Below are 15,299 nucleotides of genomic sequence, written 5' to 3'. Positions count from 1 at the left end.
GAGCTGCAAAACATTTATAGTCTAAGTTGAAGGCTATATTTCTGGTAAGCACGAGAACTCTACTGCATGTATACATTCACACAAAAACAGACTTTTCTTTTTATTCTGAGTATGGTAAGGAGTTTTTAAAAAATGCTAAACATTTCTATTACAGTGTTTCAAGAAAATCTGCTCCGAGAAAAACATATTAGCATATTACATACAATCAAAACATGAAATGCATTTTCTAAGAACCTGTTATAGTTCATCGCTTAAATCTTTTTAATAATTGTTTCTTTTCAAAATTTTCCCAAAGAAAACGATCTTTACAATACCTATGAGATTTGTTTTAATCACTAGGGGGCATCTATATTTACTAATTCAAACACTCTTTTAAAAAAAAGTAAGTAATGTTTTATAGTACCTATGTACATAGGCCAACTCTCTTTCCACTTGACAAGCTAATATCTAACTCTGTTAAGACATCCAGATACCAAATCTCAAGAGGAAAGCCTGACTAAATTCATCATTTTTTCTCAGTTCTACTCTTTCACAGTATTATTGAAATGTATGTATACTTTACCTTTGCTGCTCACCCCCAGACTGACCGTAACTTCCAGAATCTAAAACACATAAAAAGAATTTTAAATCTTATTTAAAATTATGTTTCCCTCAAAGGCTGACTTTAGCTCTTAAAGATGAAATGTGTAAGAAAATGTCATAAAAACTACAAAAAGAAAAACTAGAAGTTAAAAATACCATGCAAGGAGAAACCTGTACAAATAGTATTTGCTATTTACAGTAACTACATCTTTGAAAACAACTACTCTACAAATGTGTCCTGATGGGTCACAAGAACCAAGTGAACAAACGTGAAAGTCAGTGAAAAATCCATCCTTTTAACAAAAACTCAAAAGCTCAAGCTGTATTATCTTTACATACAAAAAGACATCTGTTCAAACTAATCAGGACCAAAAAGGGGGAAGACACGTACTCTAACAACGTAAGTCCCCAGGATTACACTTACTTGCATATCCTCGCCAGCCCAACATATACACCATTCCCTTGTACTGGACTGCTTTGGCTGTCAGCAGCAATAAAAATATCTCTGAAGACTTGGTAAAAGCAGCTAAGTTAGTTGTTTAACCCCAACTTTACCAAGCTTTCAGGGACTTGGCCAACTGGTATACCAACTCAGCAATATCTACTTTTAGCTTCCTTTTTGGCAATAAAAATACCAATGCAGGCATGAACTGAGTGATATACGTCAAAAAAAAGAAAAAATTTTTGAACTACCAGCTTTTTCTCAATAATTCAAAATGTCAGTTACATCAAATACTTTTGAAGAGGCTCTATGCTTTAGGCTTCTACTCAAATTAATAACCTAAGTTTATTAGTGATGAATAAGAGAAATTTTATGAGAAAGACTCTTTCAACTGCAAAAAATGACTCTGAGAGTCTCAAATTGCTGACCATTAGGCCCAACCTCATCCAACGTGAAACAAAACCATTTGTCGTCAAACAGTTCTAAAAATCCACCAAAAATCACATCAGTGACATTTTCATTCAATTCATAAAAAGCAATAATATGAAAACATTGCCATTGGCTGTATAAGTGGGTGACATCAAATTTGTCACTCTTCTGCAGGGGAGACTTCCAATCAGACTGAACAAGACCTTAATTCTAAGAATAGTGAATGAAATCCTGACATAAACTACTTCTATGAATGTAAAGGACATCAGGTTATCTGAGAAAAGAAAAAATTGTGCATCATTGCCATGCTCGTGATAATAAAATGACTATAGATTTACAGGTAACCACCAAATATGAAAGCATAAAGATTCTAATTGGACCATAAAGAGATTAAATGCATCTATCAAATGGTGAAGGAAATTAGCTTCAACCAAAAGAGAAACTGAAAAGGATTATGGCAGGGCAGGGTGCGGGGGTGGGTGAGCGATGTGTGAGTAAAACTTAAGGTACCCTGGAGAAGCGTACCCTGGAGAAGCATGAAGCTTTAGGTTAATTATATTCCAAGGCATAGACATGGGTTCTCCCAGGGACAGAGCGGTGTCCGAGATCTCAGCGTATTTCCCTTTGACTCAGGCAAAATTATACAACTACACAGTACATAGGTCATGCGACCCTGGCTCAAATCTACTAAGTAGTAGAGTCCTTAAATGTAAACCAGTCACTTCAGCCCTCTGAAATTGTAATCTCCGGCTGGCCCCGCGGCTTAGCGGTTAAGTGCGCGCTTTCCGCTGCTGGCGGCCCGGGGTTCGCATCCCGGGTGCGCACCGATGCACTGCTTCTCTCCGGCCATGCTGAGGCCGTGTCCCACATACAGCAACTAGAAGGATGTGCAACTAGGACATACAACTACCTACTGGGGCTTTGAGGGGAAAAATAAACAAAATTGAAATTGTAAATCTGACATCTTTAGCTGGCTGACTTTTGAACTCCAGAAGATATAGAAATAAGCATATTGACTAAGTCTGGTCCTTAGTATAAATAGTTAAGTGAGAAAGTGCAGATGTCTTATATTCATCAGAGAAAATCAGTTTATAAACGTTATTTATGGCATTTCAAACTGCTCATTATGAGTACTTGACACTTGAGCCTTGTCTGGACCCATGAATTATTTACAAGTGCTTTTATTTCCAAGCGCATAGGACTTTTGATTCTCTTTGTGCTTCTGTCTTCTACTTATATTCCATTGAGGCAAGACAAGGTATTTTATGTATTATTCTTGGTAATTGTTAGGTTTTACTGTTCTTTGCTTTTCCCCTTGGTAAACACTTTTACTTGCATAAATGTCCCCACGTGCTTGAAAAGAATTGTGTATTTTCTAAATGTTCAACAAATTATATAAGTTTATAAGATGATGCTTGTTAGTTGTATCATTCATATTCTTACTGAAGTTTGGTCTGCCTGATCTATTAATTACACAGAGAGGTATGTTTTAAAATCTCCGACTATAGAGCTGTCAACTTCTTATCATTGTTATTTTTGCTTCCTATATTTTAAAGCTATACTGTTAGGCACATAAAAGTAAATTTATATCTTCCTGGTAAATTTCCTTTTAACATTACATGAAGATTATCATTTAAAATGTCCTAACTTCATTTTGACTGGTAACAATTAAACAATCTTTCTTTTGCTTGGTGTTTGCCCAGTTAATCTTTTTCTATCTCTATACTTTCAGCATTTCTTATTTTTATGTTTTAGGTATATCATTTCTGAGCAGCATTTATCTAGATCATTTTTTCCCTATGTGAAAATCTTTGTCTTTCAACTGGTGTTTTCGTACTTTTACTATTGTTAACTTTTTATTTATTCTTACCAACCAATATTGGATTTTCTTCTTACTAGGGTTTTTTTCCTCCATTTAACTCCTTTCCTGCCTTCTATTGGATTTTCTTTACTCTTTTCTCCTGCTTTATAAGTTGTACATTCAATTTCTGTTAATGTTACCTTTTATAATGATTGTTCAGTTTTTAACATGCATTCTTGACAAAGTTCAAAATGATCTTCTACCTCCAGTGGAGTATAAGAACCTTAATATTACAACGCCAATCACAGCCTTCACCTATTATTTTGCTTCCTTTTTTTTTTTTTTTTTTTGGAAGATTAGCCCTAGCTAACATCCATTGCCAACTCTCCTTTTTGCTGAGGAAGATTGGCCCGGGGCTAACATTTGTGCCCATCTTCCTCTACTTTATATGTGACGCTGCCACAGCATCGCTTGACACATGGTGCATCAGTCCGTGCCCGGGATCCCAACCCGCGAACTCCGGGCTGCCAAAGCAGAGCGCAGGAACTCAACCACTACGCCATTGGCCCTGCTTCCACTTTTTAAATCTCTAAATGTAATCATTTTATCTTCAATGTTCCATACAGTCAATATGTGCTTTTTATTTACTATGTTTGCTTCCTCCACATTGTTTTTTGCATCCTACTCCTCCCTTCTGGATTTAATTTCTTTTATTAGTTCTCTCAGCAAAGGCCTGAAAGTGGTATTCTTAGTCATTTTATTTGGGTAGAAAACTCCAGATCAACAGATATTTTTCCTCTAAATTCTAAGAATCATTTCATTATTTTCCAGCTCCTTAAACCTTTTAAATCTATCTTAACCATTTCCCCTTTTCCTCTGGTAGGTATACTGGTATGTCATTATCTGCAGTTTCACATCAATGTATCTAGAATAGAAAGTGATTTTTACATCTCAAGTTAGAAACTGTTTCTTGATTCAAAAACATTCATCAATTTTGGAAATTTTTCAACTATCTATTGATTCTTCCCTATTTTCTCCTTCTCAAACTCATATTAAACGTATGACAGGGCTTCTCAATCTATTTCCCATGTTTCTTAATCTTCCGTTTTTCATCTCTTTATCCTTCTGAATTGAATTCTAGGTAATTATATCACATCTATCTACCACTTCACTAATTATTTTTTCTGCTAGGTCTATCTGCAACTCAACTTATCCACTTTTTCCACTTCTAGAATCCATACTTAACTCTTTTTCAAATCTACATGGCCTTTTTTTAATAACATATTGGTCTTAGGGCTGATTCCTTCTTTTAGGTTTTTAATCATTTTAAACATGTAACATTCACTTTCAGACTATTAGGGGTTCTCATCCCGTTTATCACTAACTCTCATTTTGGTGAATTGTTCCTAGAGTTCTGCAATTGTTTACCGTGAACTCATCTTTTGCAAGGCTTGTTTTTTCTATAAGATTCCTTTTGACCTAGGCTGTGAAATTTCCTCCGGAAAATGTTTTTCATTTGTTCCTACAAGGAACCCCAAGGTTATTACCAGCCCAGAATGAACTTTTATTAATTTCTTGGCTTAAGGTTTCCTGGACCCCATAACTAGCCTAAGTGTACACTTAAATTGTATGAAGCATAGGTCTCAGATTACAAATTCTCAGTAAAGACTTTTTTTTTCCACTCAGAGCCCCGGCTTCCTTGTCATCTCTTATGCTGTTACAAAGGTTTTTTTATAGTTCATTCTTTCACTGAAGATACAGTCCTTCAAACATCCAGGTTTTATACAAGGGTCTCAGTTCCCATTACCTGGCTCTAAAGGTCTCAGGCTTCATCTCCTGTCCTTAGTTACTTGGGCAATAAAACTCAAGTCTCTAAATGATGAGACCTACACCCTCCTCTCCAGAGCAACCGCCGAGTTAGCCCTATGCCTATCATGCTGGCTTCTACTTCATTTCTGGTAGCTGGGGCTTGCCCCTTCTTTTTTGTAAGTTCTTGCATTTTTAGGTGTTTGTAGACAGAGGATTTTCAAGTTACCTTGGTCTGCCATATTGCCAAACGAGAAGTATCTTGACTTTGTAATTTTTATATGTGTAACTGATATTAGATTTGATTTTAACTTGAAAGGCATCAGATAATTCACATTTGTAAACAGTATTTCAATGTTTGAGAGTCTGCCTTACAATATTTACAATTTTTATTGATTGAGTACATAAGCACTTATATTTTATTAGGTTTATAAGTCTACCCTGTCAGGCATCCGGAGTGGCTAAGTCAATTTGATAGCTTACATTTGTAAGTGTAGTTTGGACTCTTTAAAGGACTTAACTAAACTTAATGCCATTAGTTGTTTAGGGGGAGTTTACTCTGTTAAATTTATTAACTTAAACATTCACCAAAGAACAAATCAAAAGCATTATTCTTACTTTTATACAAAGTCAAAAGTATTATTTTTATACACATTATTACAAAATGTATAAATAGTATATAACAACACTAAGTAGAACTTAAAAGATTCTAGCTTTAATTGACTTAATTTAGAAACAAGCAATTATTAAATAGTTCTTTCCACATATGAATGTCAATCTTGATATTTAAAAAAAATTCAAATTACAAAGTGACAAATATCTAGTGTCTTGGCAATCTGAAGATCAGTACTAATACGTAAACCAGCTCACACACTACTATGACACACTGAAAATCCAGGATTTTACAAACAGTAAACCTCTAAAATTTAATTTTCCATAAAAACTATCCAGTCCTATAAATAAGTCATTGTTTTATACCAATAATTGTTAAAAAACCAAGACAGGCCAATAGTTTTTAATGAGCACCGTATCCATTGAAACTTGGTAAATCTCTCCGCGAGGGGAGGAGAATCTTTATGGATGGGTTACACACTCTCCTGAGAATGGACTTCTGGGGAGCTTTACCAGACCTTCATTTCAAATTATGCACCTGGTAAAAGACGTACCAATGTCTACTTTGGGCTAAGAAATTATTTCTTGTTTGAGCAAGAATCAAATAGAAATTGAAAGAAGAGATAAATTCTGTGCAGTTAACGGCCTCTTAGATCAGGTAGATGCCTTTTCCCCTAAAAGGTCAATATTCTGGCTTCTTAACATCAACGTTACTCTAAAGAACGTTTATCATTCTCCAGTCCAACCGTTCTCGCTAATTTGTTCTCTTCTCGGCCTGTTGCTTCCTTTTTGCCACACATTCCCATCCTTCTGCAAGACTGGATTACTGGGAGGTTTTGTTTGTTTAAATACCAACAGGTTCTCCCTCAAAGAAACGTAAACGGCTCTGCCAGCAGTCATTTTCCTCCCAACCATATGGCTTCAGGGAAATGCTCTGCTGTTCCACCTGAAAAGCAATATAACTCTCATGACGGTTTCTGGCAAGTGGACAGCGGGGTCTCTGCGGCCTGTGATGTACCCAACAATAGAAGACCTCGTGTGGTCATCTAGGACTGTTACACCAAGTGGAAGACTGCCCTTCCTCGGGTCTGCATGTTTTACAGTAAATGCCACATGTACCTACAGCAGCCTATCAACAACAGCAGAGGCTCACTTTCAGCTCCTGCAGGAGAAAACTGGAGAGGGGAGAGCGACAGAGGAGGGTGAAGAGGAGGCTCAATTATATGCACACACCCCCACGCGAATCCGGGTAGTTCCGGCAGAAGGAATGACGGTAAGCAGGATTTCGTGAGACAACGTCCTTAGAAATGGCTCCCAGAGCGTCAAGGCCCCCACCTGATGAATGGGTGAGTCAGGAAGGCCCAGCTCCACTTCACGGATGGGGAAACTGAGGCACGAGGCGGCGAGACGGCTGGCCCGAGGCCTCGCTGAAAGATCTGAGGCGGAGCGGAGAACCAGAAGCACCGATTCTCTCAGGCTGATGCTCTAATCACGGGCTCCCCCCGCCCCTGTGATGGCGTAGACGGCCTCCGCCCCCCGACTCACACCCCCTCCCCCGGGAGCGGCCCGTCTCCTCTGGTTCCACCGGCAGGGCAAAAGACGGGGGGTGGGGGCGCTCCCGCCGGGATTGCAGACGGAGAGCGTTGGGAGCGTGCGTCCCTCCAGTCCAACATGGCGGCGGCCGCGGCCGCCCCCCCACCCCGCGCCTCCCTCAGGGCCGCAGGCTCTCCCTCGGGGCCCTCCGGTGAGCGGGAAGACGGCCCAACCCCGCCAGGCCCCTTCTCGCCGCTGCCGCTGCTCGCTGAGGGAGTCACCTACCCGACATGACTAACGGCGGCGGCGCGCAGCCCCAAAGCCCGCCGAGAACAAGGAATACGAGGGCCAGTCGGCGCGGCGGCCGGAGCTGTACTGAGAGCAGCGCGGCGGGCTGAGCAGGACTGCGGGGCCGCCGCAGCCAATCAGAGCTCAGTGGGCGGTACCATGGCGCCAAGGCGCGAGGGGTGGTTCTGTACGAGTCCCAGCCTCCGAACCCTAAGGACTTCAGAATCGCTCTCTGTTCTCCCCTCCGCGAGCCGTACCATTATTGAGAGGGAATTGAGAGGAGAAGGTACCAATGCCGTCATCAGGGTGGGGGAGGAAGCTGAACCTACTCGCTGCGTCCTAATTACAGTCCTATTTCTTATTTTATTGGGTCTGATGGAATTCGAGGTTAGGAAGCAAAAGATGAGAGGCCTTATAAACTCAGACTATTTGGTTAGAAATGGCCTTTCTTCCCCCAAAATTTCTAATGGTATGCCCTAGTTCGCTCCGCTCTGGCTGCAGACTGTTTGAGCCACCTGGGGGCGTTCGGAGTCGACGAGCTTGGGGACTGGAAGTCGTGACGAGCGCCCGCACCTGAACGCCTCCCGGTTTGTTACAACTACCTTGTCAAGTAAACAAATAGACTACCAGGTGATACCGAAGCAAACGTGTGCATTAAAAAGGAACACACACAAACCAGACCCTGAGGATGTAGCGGGTGGGGGTCAAGGTTTAGTTTTCAGTGCTGTAATAATAGCTAACTCTAATTGTCAGGCACCTTGCATCATCTCATTTAATTCACACAACAGACTGATGAACTATTATCCCCACATTACGGAGGAGAAGGCAGAATTCACTTGCCCTAGGTCGCACAGCTAGTAAATGGCCAACTTGGAATTCGAATGCTGGTAACCAGACGCCACTGCGTGTGGGTTTAACCATTGTGCTGTACTGCCTAGAAGGGGCTCGAGCTCTAGAGTATGATATAAGGCTGTGAAAGCTCAGAGAGCACACAAGGACATTTTCCCTGCGATATAACAGCTGAGCCAAACCATAGGCGATGAGCAGAAGTTGACTAAGCAAACAAATGGGGAAAAGTGCTTTCAGACTAGTTGTATAGCAGGGAATTCACCATGTTTGGAGTGTACCCGCGAGGGTAGCATGGTAGGAGATGAGGCCAGAAAAGTAAGAGTCTAAAGAGTTGAAACCTTGTAATGTACATTCGAGTTTCTCTTGAAGGCAATGGGAACCCCTCGCCAGAAGATTTTAAAAGAGGATCAGATTTGCATTTTGGGGCTGCAGTATGAAGAATGTGTGGAGATGAGAGGTGCCTAAAGGCAGGGAGACCAATTAGGTGGCCAATGCAATAATTCTGGTGAGAGAACATGGTGGTCTGGACTTAGGTTGTAGCTGTGGAGGTGGAGGTAAGCAAAGAGATCCCTGAAATTCTTAGGTGGTAGACTGGGAAAGACCTGGTGACCAGTTTGGGTGGGAGAGGCTAGTGGAGAGCCAGAAGTCTGGGGTGAAATCTGGATTTCCCACTTGGACAAGTGGGCAGGTGGTGGTATCCCTCACCACGATAGGGAACAGGAGGAGGAGCAGGTTGGGGTGGAGGTGGGGCAGTAACTTCAGAATTCAAGGCTTCAGGTCAGAAGAAAGGCATGAGGTCATCTTTCTTGGTTATATCAGCAGTAATTGTGCCTTCAACTCTGGATATAGAGCGTCACAGAGCCCTCTAGATAGGTCGAAACAAGCAAATAAAAATTCTTTGATGACTAAAAACAATTTAGCCATTCAGCATATATATTGAGGAAGACAACCCAGAGAAGGAGATGGGCATGTGCAATAGCAGGAGGAAAGTGGGTTATTGGAGGAAGGGGAGACTTCTAGGTTGTTCTTCTTTTTTTAATTTTTTTAGGATTGGGAGTTTTTTTTAAAAAGATGGAAATACAGAAAGTGTTGCTCATCACTCCTTAGTTTGTGTCCCCATTCATTCATTCATGCATGCATTCTTCACTCAACTGCCATTTCCTGAGGTCTACTAGGTGTCAGGTCCTGGAAGGCCCTGGAAATAGAGAAATAGGAAGCACGGCCCCTGCCCTCCAGGAACTGCAGTCTCACAAAACAGACAGTACAAACCTGTGATTCCAATCAACTACTGAATGTGCTAGAATTGGAGGATGTAGAGGGTGCTCTGAAAACACAGGAAAAGCACCTAGCCTACATGAAGGGTGGAGGGGGTATTAAGGAAGGCTTCCTGGAGGAGATGCCTCCTGAACTGAGCTTTGAAGAAAGAATAGGAATAGCCAAGGGGTGTGTATCAGGAACAGCATGCTCCAGGCAGAAAGGGCAGTTTTTGCAAAGACTAGGAGAGAGCAAGTTTCTAGGAATTGCAAGTGGTTTGGTCTGGCCGGTCTGTGGAGCTGCAGGGGTGGGGAGTGGTGATAAATAGAATGAAAGAAGTAGGCAGAAGCCACATCTCGAGGAGCCTTGTGTGCCTTGTGGAGAAGTTTGGATATTAAATTAAAAACAATGGGGAACTTCTGATGAATCTAATCAAAGGAGTGACATTTAGTTTTCTATATCCATTATCTCTTTCAGTATTCTGGGCAGCCCTGTGAAATAGGTATTCTATTCTCCACATTTTGTAGATGAGAACAATGAAGCTCCGGGAGGTGAAATTCTTTACCAAGTTCACACAGCCAATTAGCGACAGAAGCAGAGCCCACACCCGGGCCTTTGGACCAAGCCCGGTATTTTTTTCACAGTGTCCGTGGTCTCCCACACCTGAAACAGAGAACTCCTCCCAGGTCTACACTGCTCTGGGGCTTCTTCCCATGGGTGCTTCTTTACCACAAACTGACTCACAGATTGACTCCTGTGCCCTCCTGCCTTCTAGCCTTTGCCTGAGGATGATTATCTGCAACAAACTTTAATCTTCACCCAGTCACTCTTCATGCTACAAGATCCTGCTCCTTCTATGTCCACTATCCCGATCTCACTCTGCATATTTAGGGAAGACAGCAGGTAGATTTTACACATCAGCTTCAGCAGAATGTATCTGGGAAGGTCTTGGTACTGGGCCTCTTCGGCCCTGATCCATTCCTCGGGTCCTCACTTGGGGAGCTGTCCCCTGCAGGCTGTATTTCAGTATCGGAGATTCCCTCGGGCGGTAGCTTCCAGCTAGAATTGGCCAGCAGGCGGGCGTCTTCATGGGAAATTAGACGGTAGAAGAAAGGGAGGAGCCAGGATTATTTCTCCCCTCCCTCTCTGCTCCAGGGGGTGTCTCAGGCTGCAGGTGTCTTCTCCAGAGCTCCAGTTTCCATGGGTGACCCTGGCTCCTGGGCTCCAGAAACCCCACTCCTCCCGTCATCCCTCCAGCCTATGCCTGGTAGAGTCTTCTTGCTATTGATAACTTCTGAGTTGCCTCCATCCCCTGTTTGGCTTCCCAACCCTGCGACCACTGGCGTGTGGCCTTGTAGGACCCTGTAAGGGCTGTGAATTTACTTAGAGTGAGAAGGGAAGTCAGTAGAGGGAGCCATTTGAGCAGAGGCCCCATGTGATCTAACCTGTTTTACCAGGATTACGCTGGCTGCTGTCTTGAGAATAGACTGTAGGGGGCAGGAGAGGAAGCAGAGAGAGGTTATTGCTCCCACAGAAGAAAAACCAGACCACAATGATCTTTTGCCTCTTTTGAAATCCTGTGGGACTCAACAGTTGTACCACATAATTCAAGGCTTGCCTACGTGATTAGAGGCCGATTTGTTTTCTAGTTGGGTTGCACAGTTCGTCTCTGAACCTCCAGTACCTCACACAGAGCCCTAAACAGCAGGCACTGAAAAAAAAGAAAAAAAAAAAGGAAGGGAAAAATTAATGAATTAATAAATAAATGTGGGGGAAATGGCATGGTCATCGGCATTGTCTTTCTGACTTGTCTGTAAACTCCTCAAGTTCACAGACCTTATCCAGGACTTTCCAGTGTCTCCCCTGGGGCACAGAGCAAGTGCTTGGTGAGTGTTTGTTGGAAGAATAACAGCCTGCTCTGTGCCAGGTGCCGCAGATAGTAGTAGCCATCATCATCACCCTCCTACCCAGCATCCCCACGGAGGTGTCCCTGGAGCCCTTCTCCTCCAGCCTTCCTAGAGAGCAAGTCTCCCACGAAGATTACCCTGAGGCTCCGCTGCGGTAGAGGAGGCTCCCTGTAAATGACCAGCTACTCCGTCCTCGAGACAGTGACAGGCACTTCCTGTTTGGGGTGGAAAGGAACCAGACACTTTCCTGTTAGCAGGTCTTTTAAGCAAAGCAGCAGATGCTGAGTAGGTCCTGGCCCGGCCTTTCAGGCCAGCTGCCTGGCGGTTAGACAGCCTTTATGTGGAAGGGAAGTGGGGCACAGAGCCAGATTGGCCAGGCTTTTATTGTGCTCCTTGCAAGTCCCCTGGGTCCTGGTGTGAGTAAAAAACAAACTAGAAGAGGCTGACGCCCTGCAAATCGTGATGAGGGTTCCTGGAGATGGGGCTGCTCTGAGCCAGAGACCATTGTCTGGCGAGGAGGCACTCATGTGATTGTCCTGGGGCAGGCTTGTGTATATTGTGTGGATGTTAGCATGCTCAAGTGTGAACCTGTGCAAAGAATACATACGTGTACACTTGTGTCTGTGCACCCAATATCCAGCACTTGATAGGATTTAACAGTTACTAATTGTGTAGCTTGCTCCCCATAGCAAATCGGAGTAGGAGAAAAGGCAGGAATTATTTTTTTCCCATTTTAAAATGGCAGAAACTCAGAGAGGTTCGTTGATTTGCAAGGGTCAACAGGGTGTGAAAAAGTCAAGATTCAAACCCAGGTCTGTCTCACTCCAAGTTTCTTGCTTTTTCCAGTCCCCTATGAGCACGTGCACGTGTGTCCGTACAGGCAGGTAGATAGGTAGGTATACTTGTGAATATGACCCAGACTGATGAGACCACATGCACATGTGCTGGAGAGAGGAAATTTCTCTTCCAGAGGCAGAGGCAGTTGCTGGAAAGTCAGGGCTTCTAGAATTGAATTGCAGCTAAAAATGCACAGGTCAATAACAAATCCAAATTATCACAGCTAAAGTCCTGACAACTCTGGGGAAAGCCTCCTCTTCAGCTCTCCCAAGCTAATCTCATATCCTCATTATTCCTCTTATTACCCCTATTATTGTGGTTTTTGGAGGTTGATCATTCCGTTAGTGCCTTTTTCCAGAGCCCAGAATTCCTTCTGATAAAATCTATTTTGTGTTCTGCACACTTCCTGGGGAGGAGGAGGGGCAAGGACAAAGCTGATTGTTCCTCACATTATGAAGAGAGAAACTGAGGCCCAGGGACCTTGTCCAGGTCCACACATCCTGCCTGATTCGAGGGGTCCTGGAGAGGAAGACAACTCACTGGCCAGCTGTTGCCTTCTGTCAGAGATGAAGGAATGGCCCAGGACAGCTGCCAGCTGGGCAGGCAACATGTCTAGGCCCTGGCATGAGTTCCACAGAAGTCCTGTCCACTCTGGGAGGGCTGCGAGGAACTGTGGATCTGAGCGGAGCCCCAGTGCAAGGAGAGGGAGGGAGGGAGGGAAGGGAAGCAACTCTCTTTGAAGAGAAGGTATGGAGAGAACTGCCTGCCTAGCTGGATCAGGAACCTGCTCAGCCAAGATAGGGAGGGAGGGAAGGAGAGAGCCAGACCCTTGGAAAACCTAGAGCTATTTTCCTCTTGAACATTGGTATCTAGTGTTTAGTGATTCAGTTGGTCTAGAATAGAGCTCAGGAATCTGAATTTTTAACAAATGCTGATCCAAGAATCACATTTTATAAATTTGACTTGAGGCGAGATAATACGGTGTTTAAGGGCCCAAGATCTGGAATTATACTATCCAGGTTTGAACTTTGTCCCCATTACTAGATTTGTGACCTTGGACAAGTGATATAATCTCTCAGCCTCGGTTTCCTCATCTTTAAAATAAAGATGCTAATAATAGTAGCTTTCTCAAAAGGAAGCTGCAAAGATTCAATGACATGATTTATGTAAAGCACATAGCACATATATAGCACATGTTAATTTCTGAATAAGTATTAACCATTATTATTTGTTCCAACTCCTCATTACCATCCCCACCCCCACTCCCACCAGAGGAAGAAATACTGGTATTGGATTAATATAGGGACTAGTCACCAAAGTATTGTTGTGGATGTGGGTGATCTTTAGACCGTGCTTTGAGAATCCCTGCTCCAAAGCCTTCTGATACCATTGCTATGAATTGAGCTTCTTTGCAATAAACTACCTTGCCTTTCTCATCTTACTTGCCTCCTTGGTCCCCGTCTCACCTCGTAGCTGCCCTCCTTCTCCACCCCATCCAAAGTGATTTGGCTCAGGATGTGTCCTGGAAAGTAAAAAAATACAGCATGTCAGTTGTGAAGCTGTGTAGAATCCACCCCTGGATTCCTGAAGAAGATCACGGAATTTGGTGCTCTGGGATTTATGAGTAAGCTTTAGAGGCAAAAGTGAAGTGAAGCCCCCTGCTCCCCAAGTTCTAACCGTGGAAACATGCTGTCTTCCTGGGAAATAGAGACATCCTGTGCAAAGGCATAGTTGAAGCCCAGGGCGGGTGTGTGGGCAAAGGAAGCTCTGTTCTGCATAAATTCTTGCAGGCACTTCCTGGATGGCATCTCTAAGTGACCTCAAGCAGGGTGAAGTGGAGAGAGGTGAGAATGGGATGAAATGATCTAACCAAGGACACAAAAGGAAAGCAGAGGAAGTCAACTTTCAAACACAGCAGTGGTGTAGTTTTGCAGGTCCAGGGATCAGGGTTAGCCTGGGATGCAGAAAAAGGCAGGGTCAGCATTTTGAGTGGCCGAGCCTGTCTTCTCCCAGTCACTCAGCCCTCCAAAGAACCACTGCTTCCTGCCTTTCCCTCTCCTCCCAGTGCAACTGAAATGAAAAACCCCTAGGATGTGCCGGAGGAAGGGATAGAGAGATTCTGCCAGGAGAAAGAATTGGCAAACCTGGGTTTGACTCTGGCTTGGCCCACAGAGTCCCTACCAACTGATGCTCCTCAGAGATTAACAATATGTCTCAAATATTGCATTGGTACATAACTTATTCTAAAAATTATTCGTCATTAATCTGATATTCAAGTTTAACTGGGCATCCTGTATTTTTATTTGCTCAACCTAGCAACCCTACTTCCCTCCCCTTCAGAATCTCCTTTCCCCCAGGATCACCGCAGGACTTTGCCTGAATCTGTAGCCGTGTCACAGTCTGTTCTGTCCTTAGCTGAGGACCTTCGTTGTAGTTGGCCCCACTAGACAGAAAGCTCTATTAGGGTAAGGTCCAGGCCTTGCCCACCATCTTTGGCGCTCCGTTGCAAGCAGAGACGCTCCTTACAGATGTGCACAAGGGCACCGGAGGAGAGAGGGCATGGGTGGGCAAAGAACTCCATCCTCATCCCTATGCCCCTCGCGGAGCCCTGGCACGGCAATGTGTCTGAGCCATTCAAGGACGCCTTTTTCTCATTGGTCTGCCCAGAGGAGCGCCTCTTTTTAATGGGTTCGTCCAGGATGAGTGCCCCCTTTTCATTGGTTGGTTGGGAGGAGGTGGGGCCTGTTTCCAATTAGTCGGTCCACAGGAATGCCTGTTTCTAGGAGGTTTACTCAAGGAGGCGCCTATTTAGAATTCCTCCATATGAGTGGCGCCTTTTTCTAAACACCACAAAAACATTGTGTGCTACTGAGGCCCTAAGCCCCAGGATAAGAACACTGCATTACATTTACTTAGCACTTTATAGATGCCAAATTACTTTTACACATATCAACTCATC

The 15,299-nt window shown here is 43.6% G+C and overlaps 1 protein-coding gene across 2 annotated transcripts in view; it reads right to left on the bottom strand.

Moving 5' to 3' along the window:
* TAF15 (TATA-box binding protein associated factor 15) overlaps nucleotides 1–7,594 on the bottom strand; it is a 28,142-nt gene extending 20,548 nt beyond the window's left edge. Inside the window, exons 1-2 of one of the 2 annotated variants that reach the window (XM_058560408.1) lie at nucleotides 7,491–7,594; nucleotides 563–602 (exon numbers count right to left, since the gene is read on the bottom strand). In XM_058560408.1, coding sequence (XP_058416391.1) covers nucleotides 563–602; nucleotides 7,491–7,497 — 47 coding nt within the window. In that variant the 5' untranslated portion in view covers nucleotides 7,498–7,594. The remainder of the gene's footprint in view (nucleotides 1–562; nucleotides 603–7,490) is intronic. The other variant, XM_058560407.1, reaches the window with a different exon arrangement.
* Nucleotides 7,595–15,299: the final 7,705 nt, after the last annotated feature.

This window comes from Diceros bicornis, chromosome 18, assembly GCF_020826845.1.
Source record: "Diceros bicornis minor isolate mBicDic1 chromosome 18, mDicBic1.mat.cur, whole genome shotgun sequence".
In the NCBI taxonomy this organism is placed as follows: domain Eukaryota; kingdom Metazoa; phylum Chordata; class Mammalia; order Perissodactyla; family Rhinocerotidae; genus Diceros; species Diceros bicornis.
The sequence above is the reverse complement of the archived record's forward strand: the minus strand, read 5'-3'. Positions and strand labels throughout refer to the sequence as shown.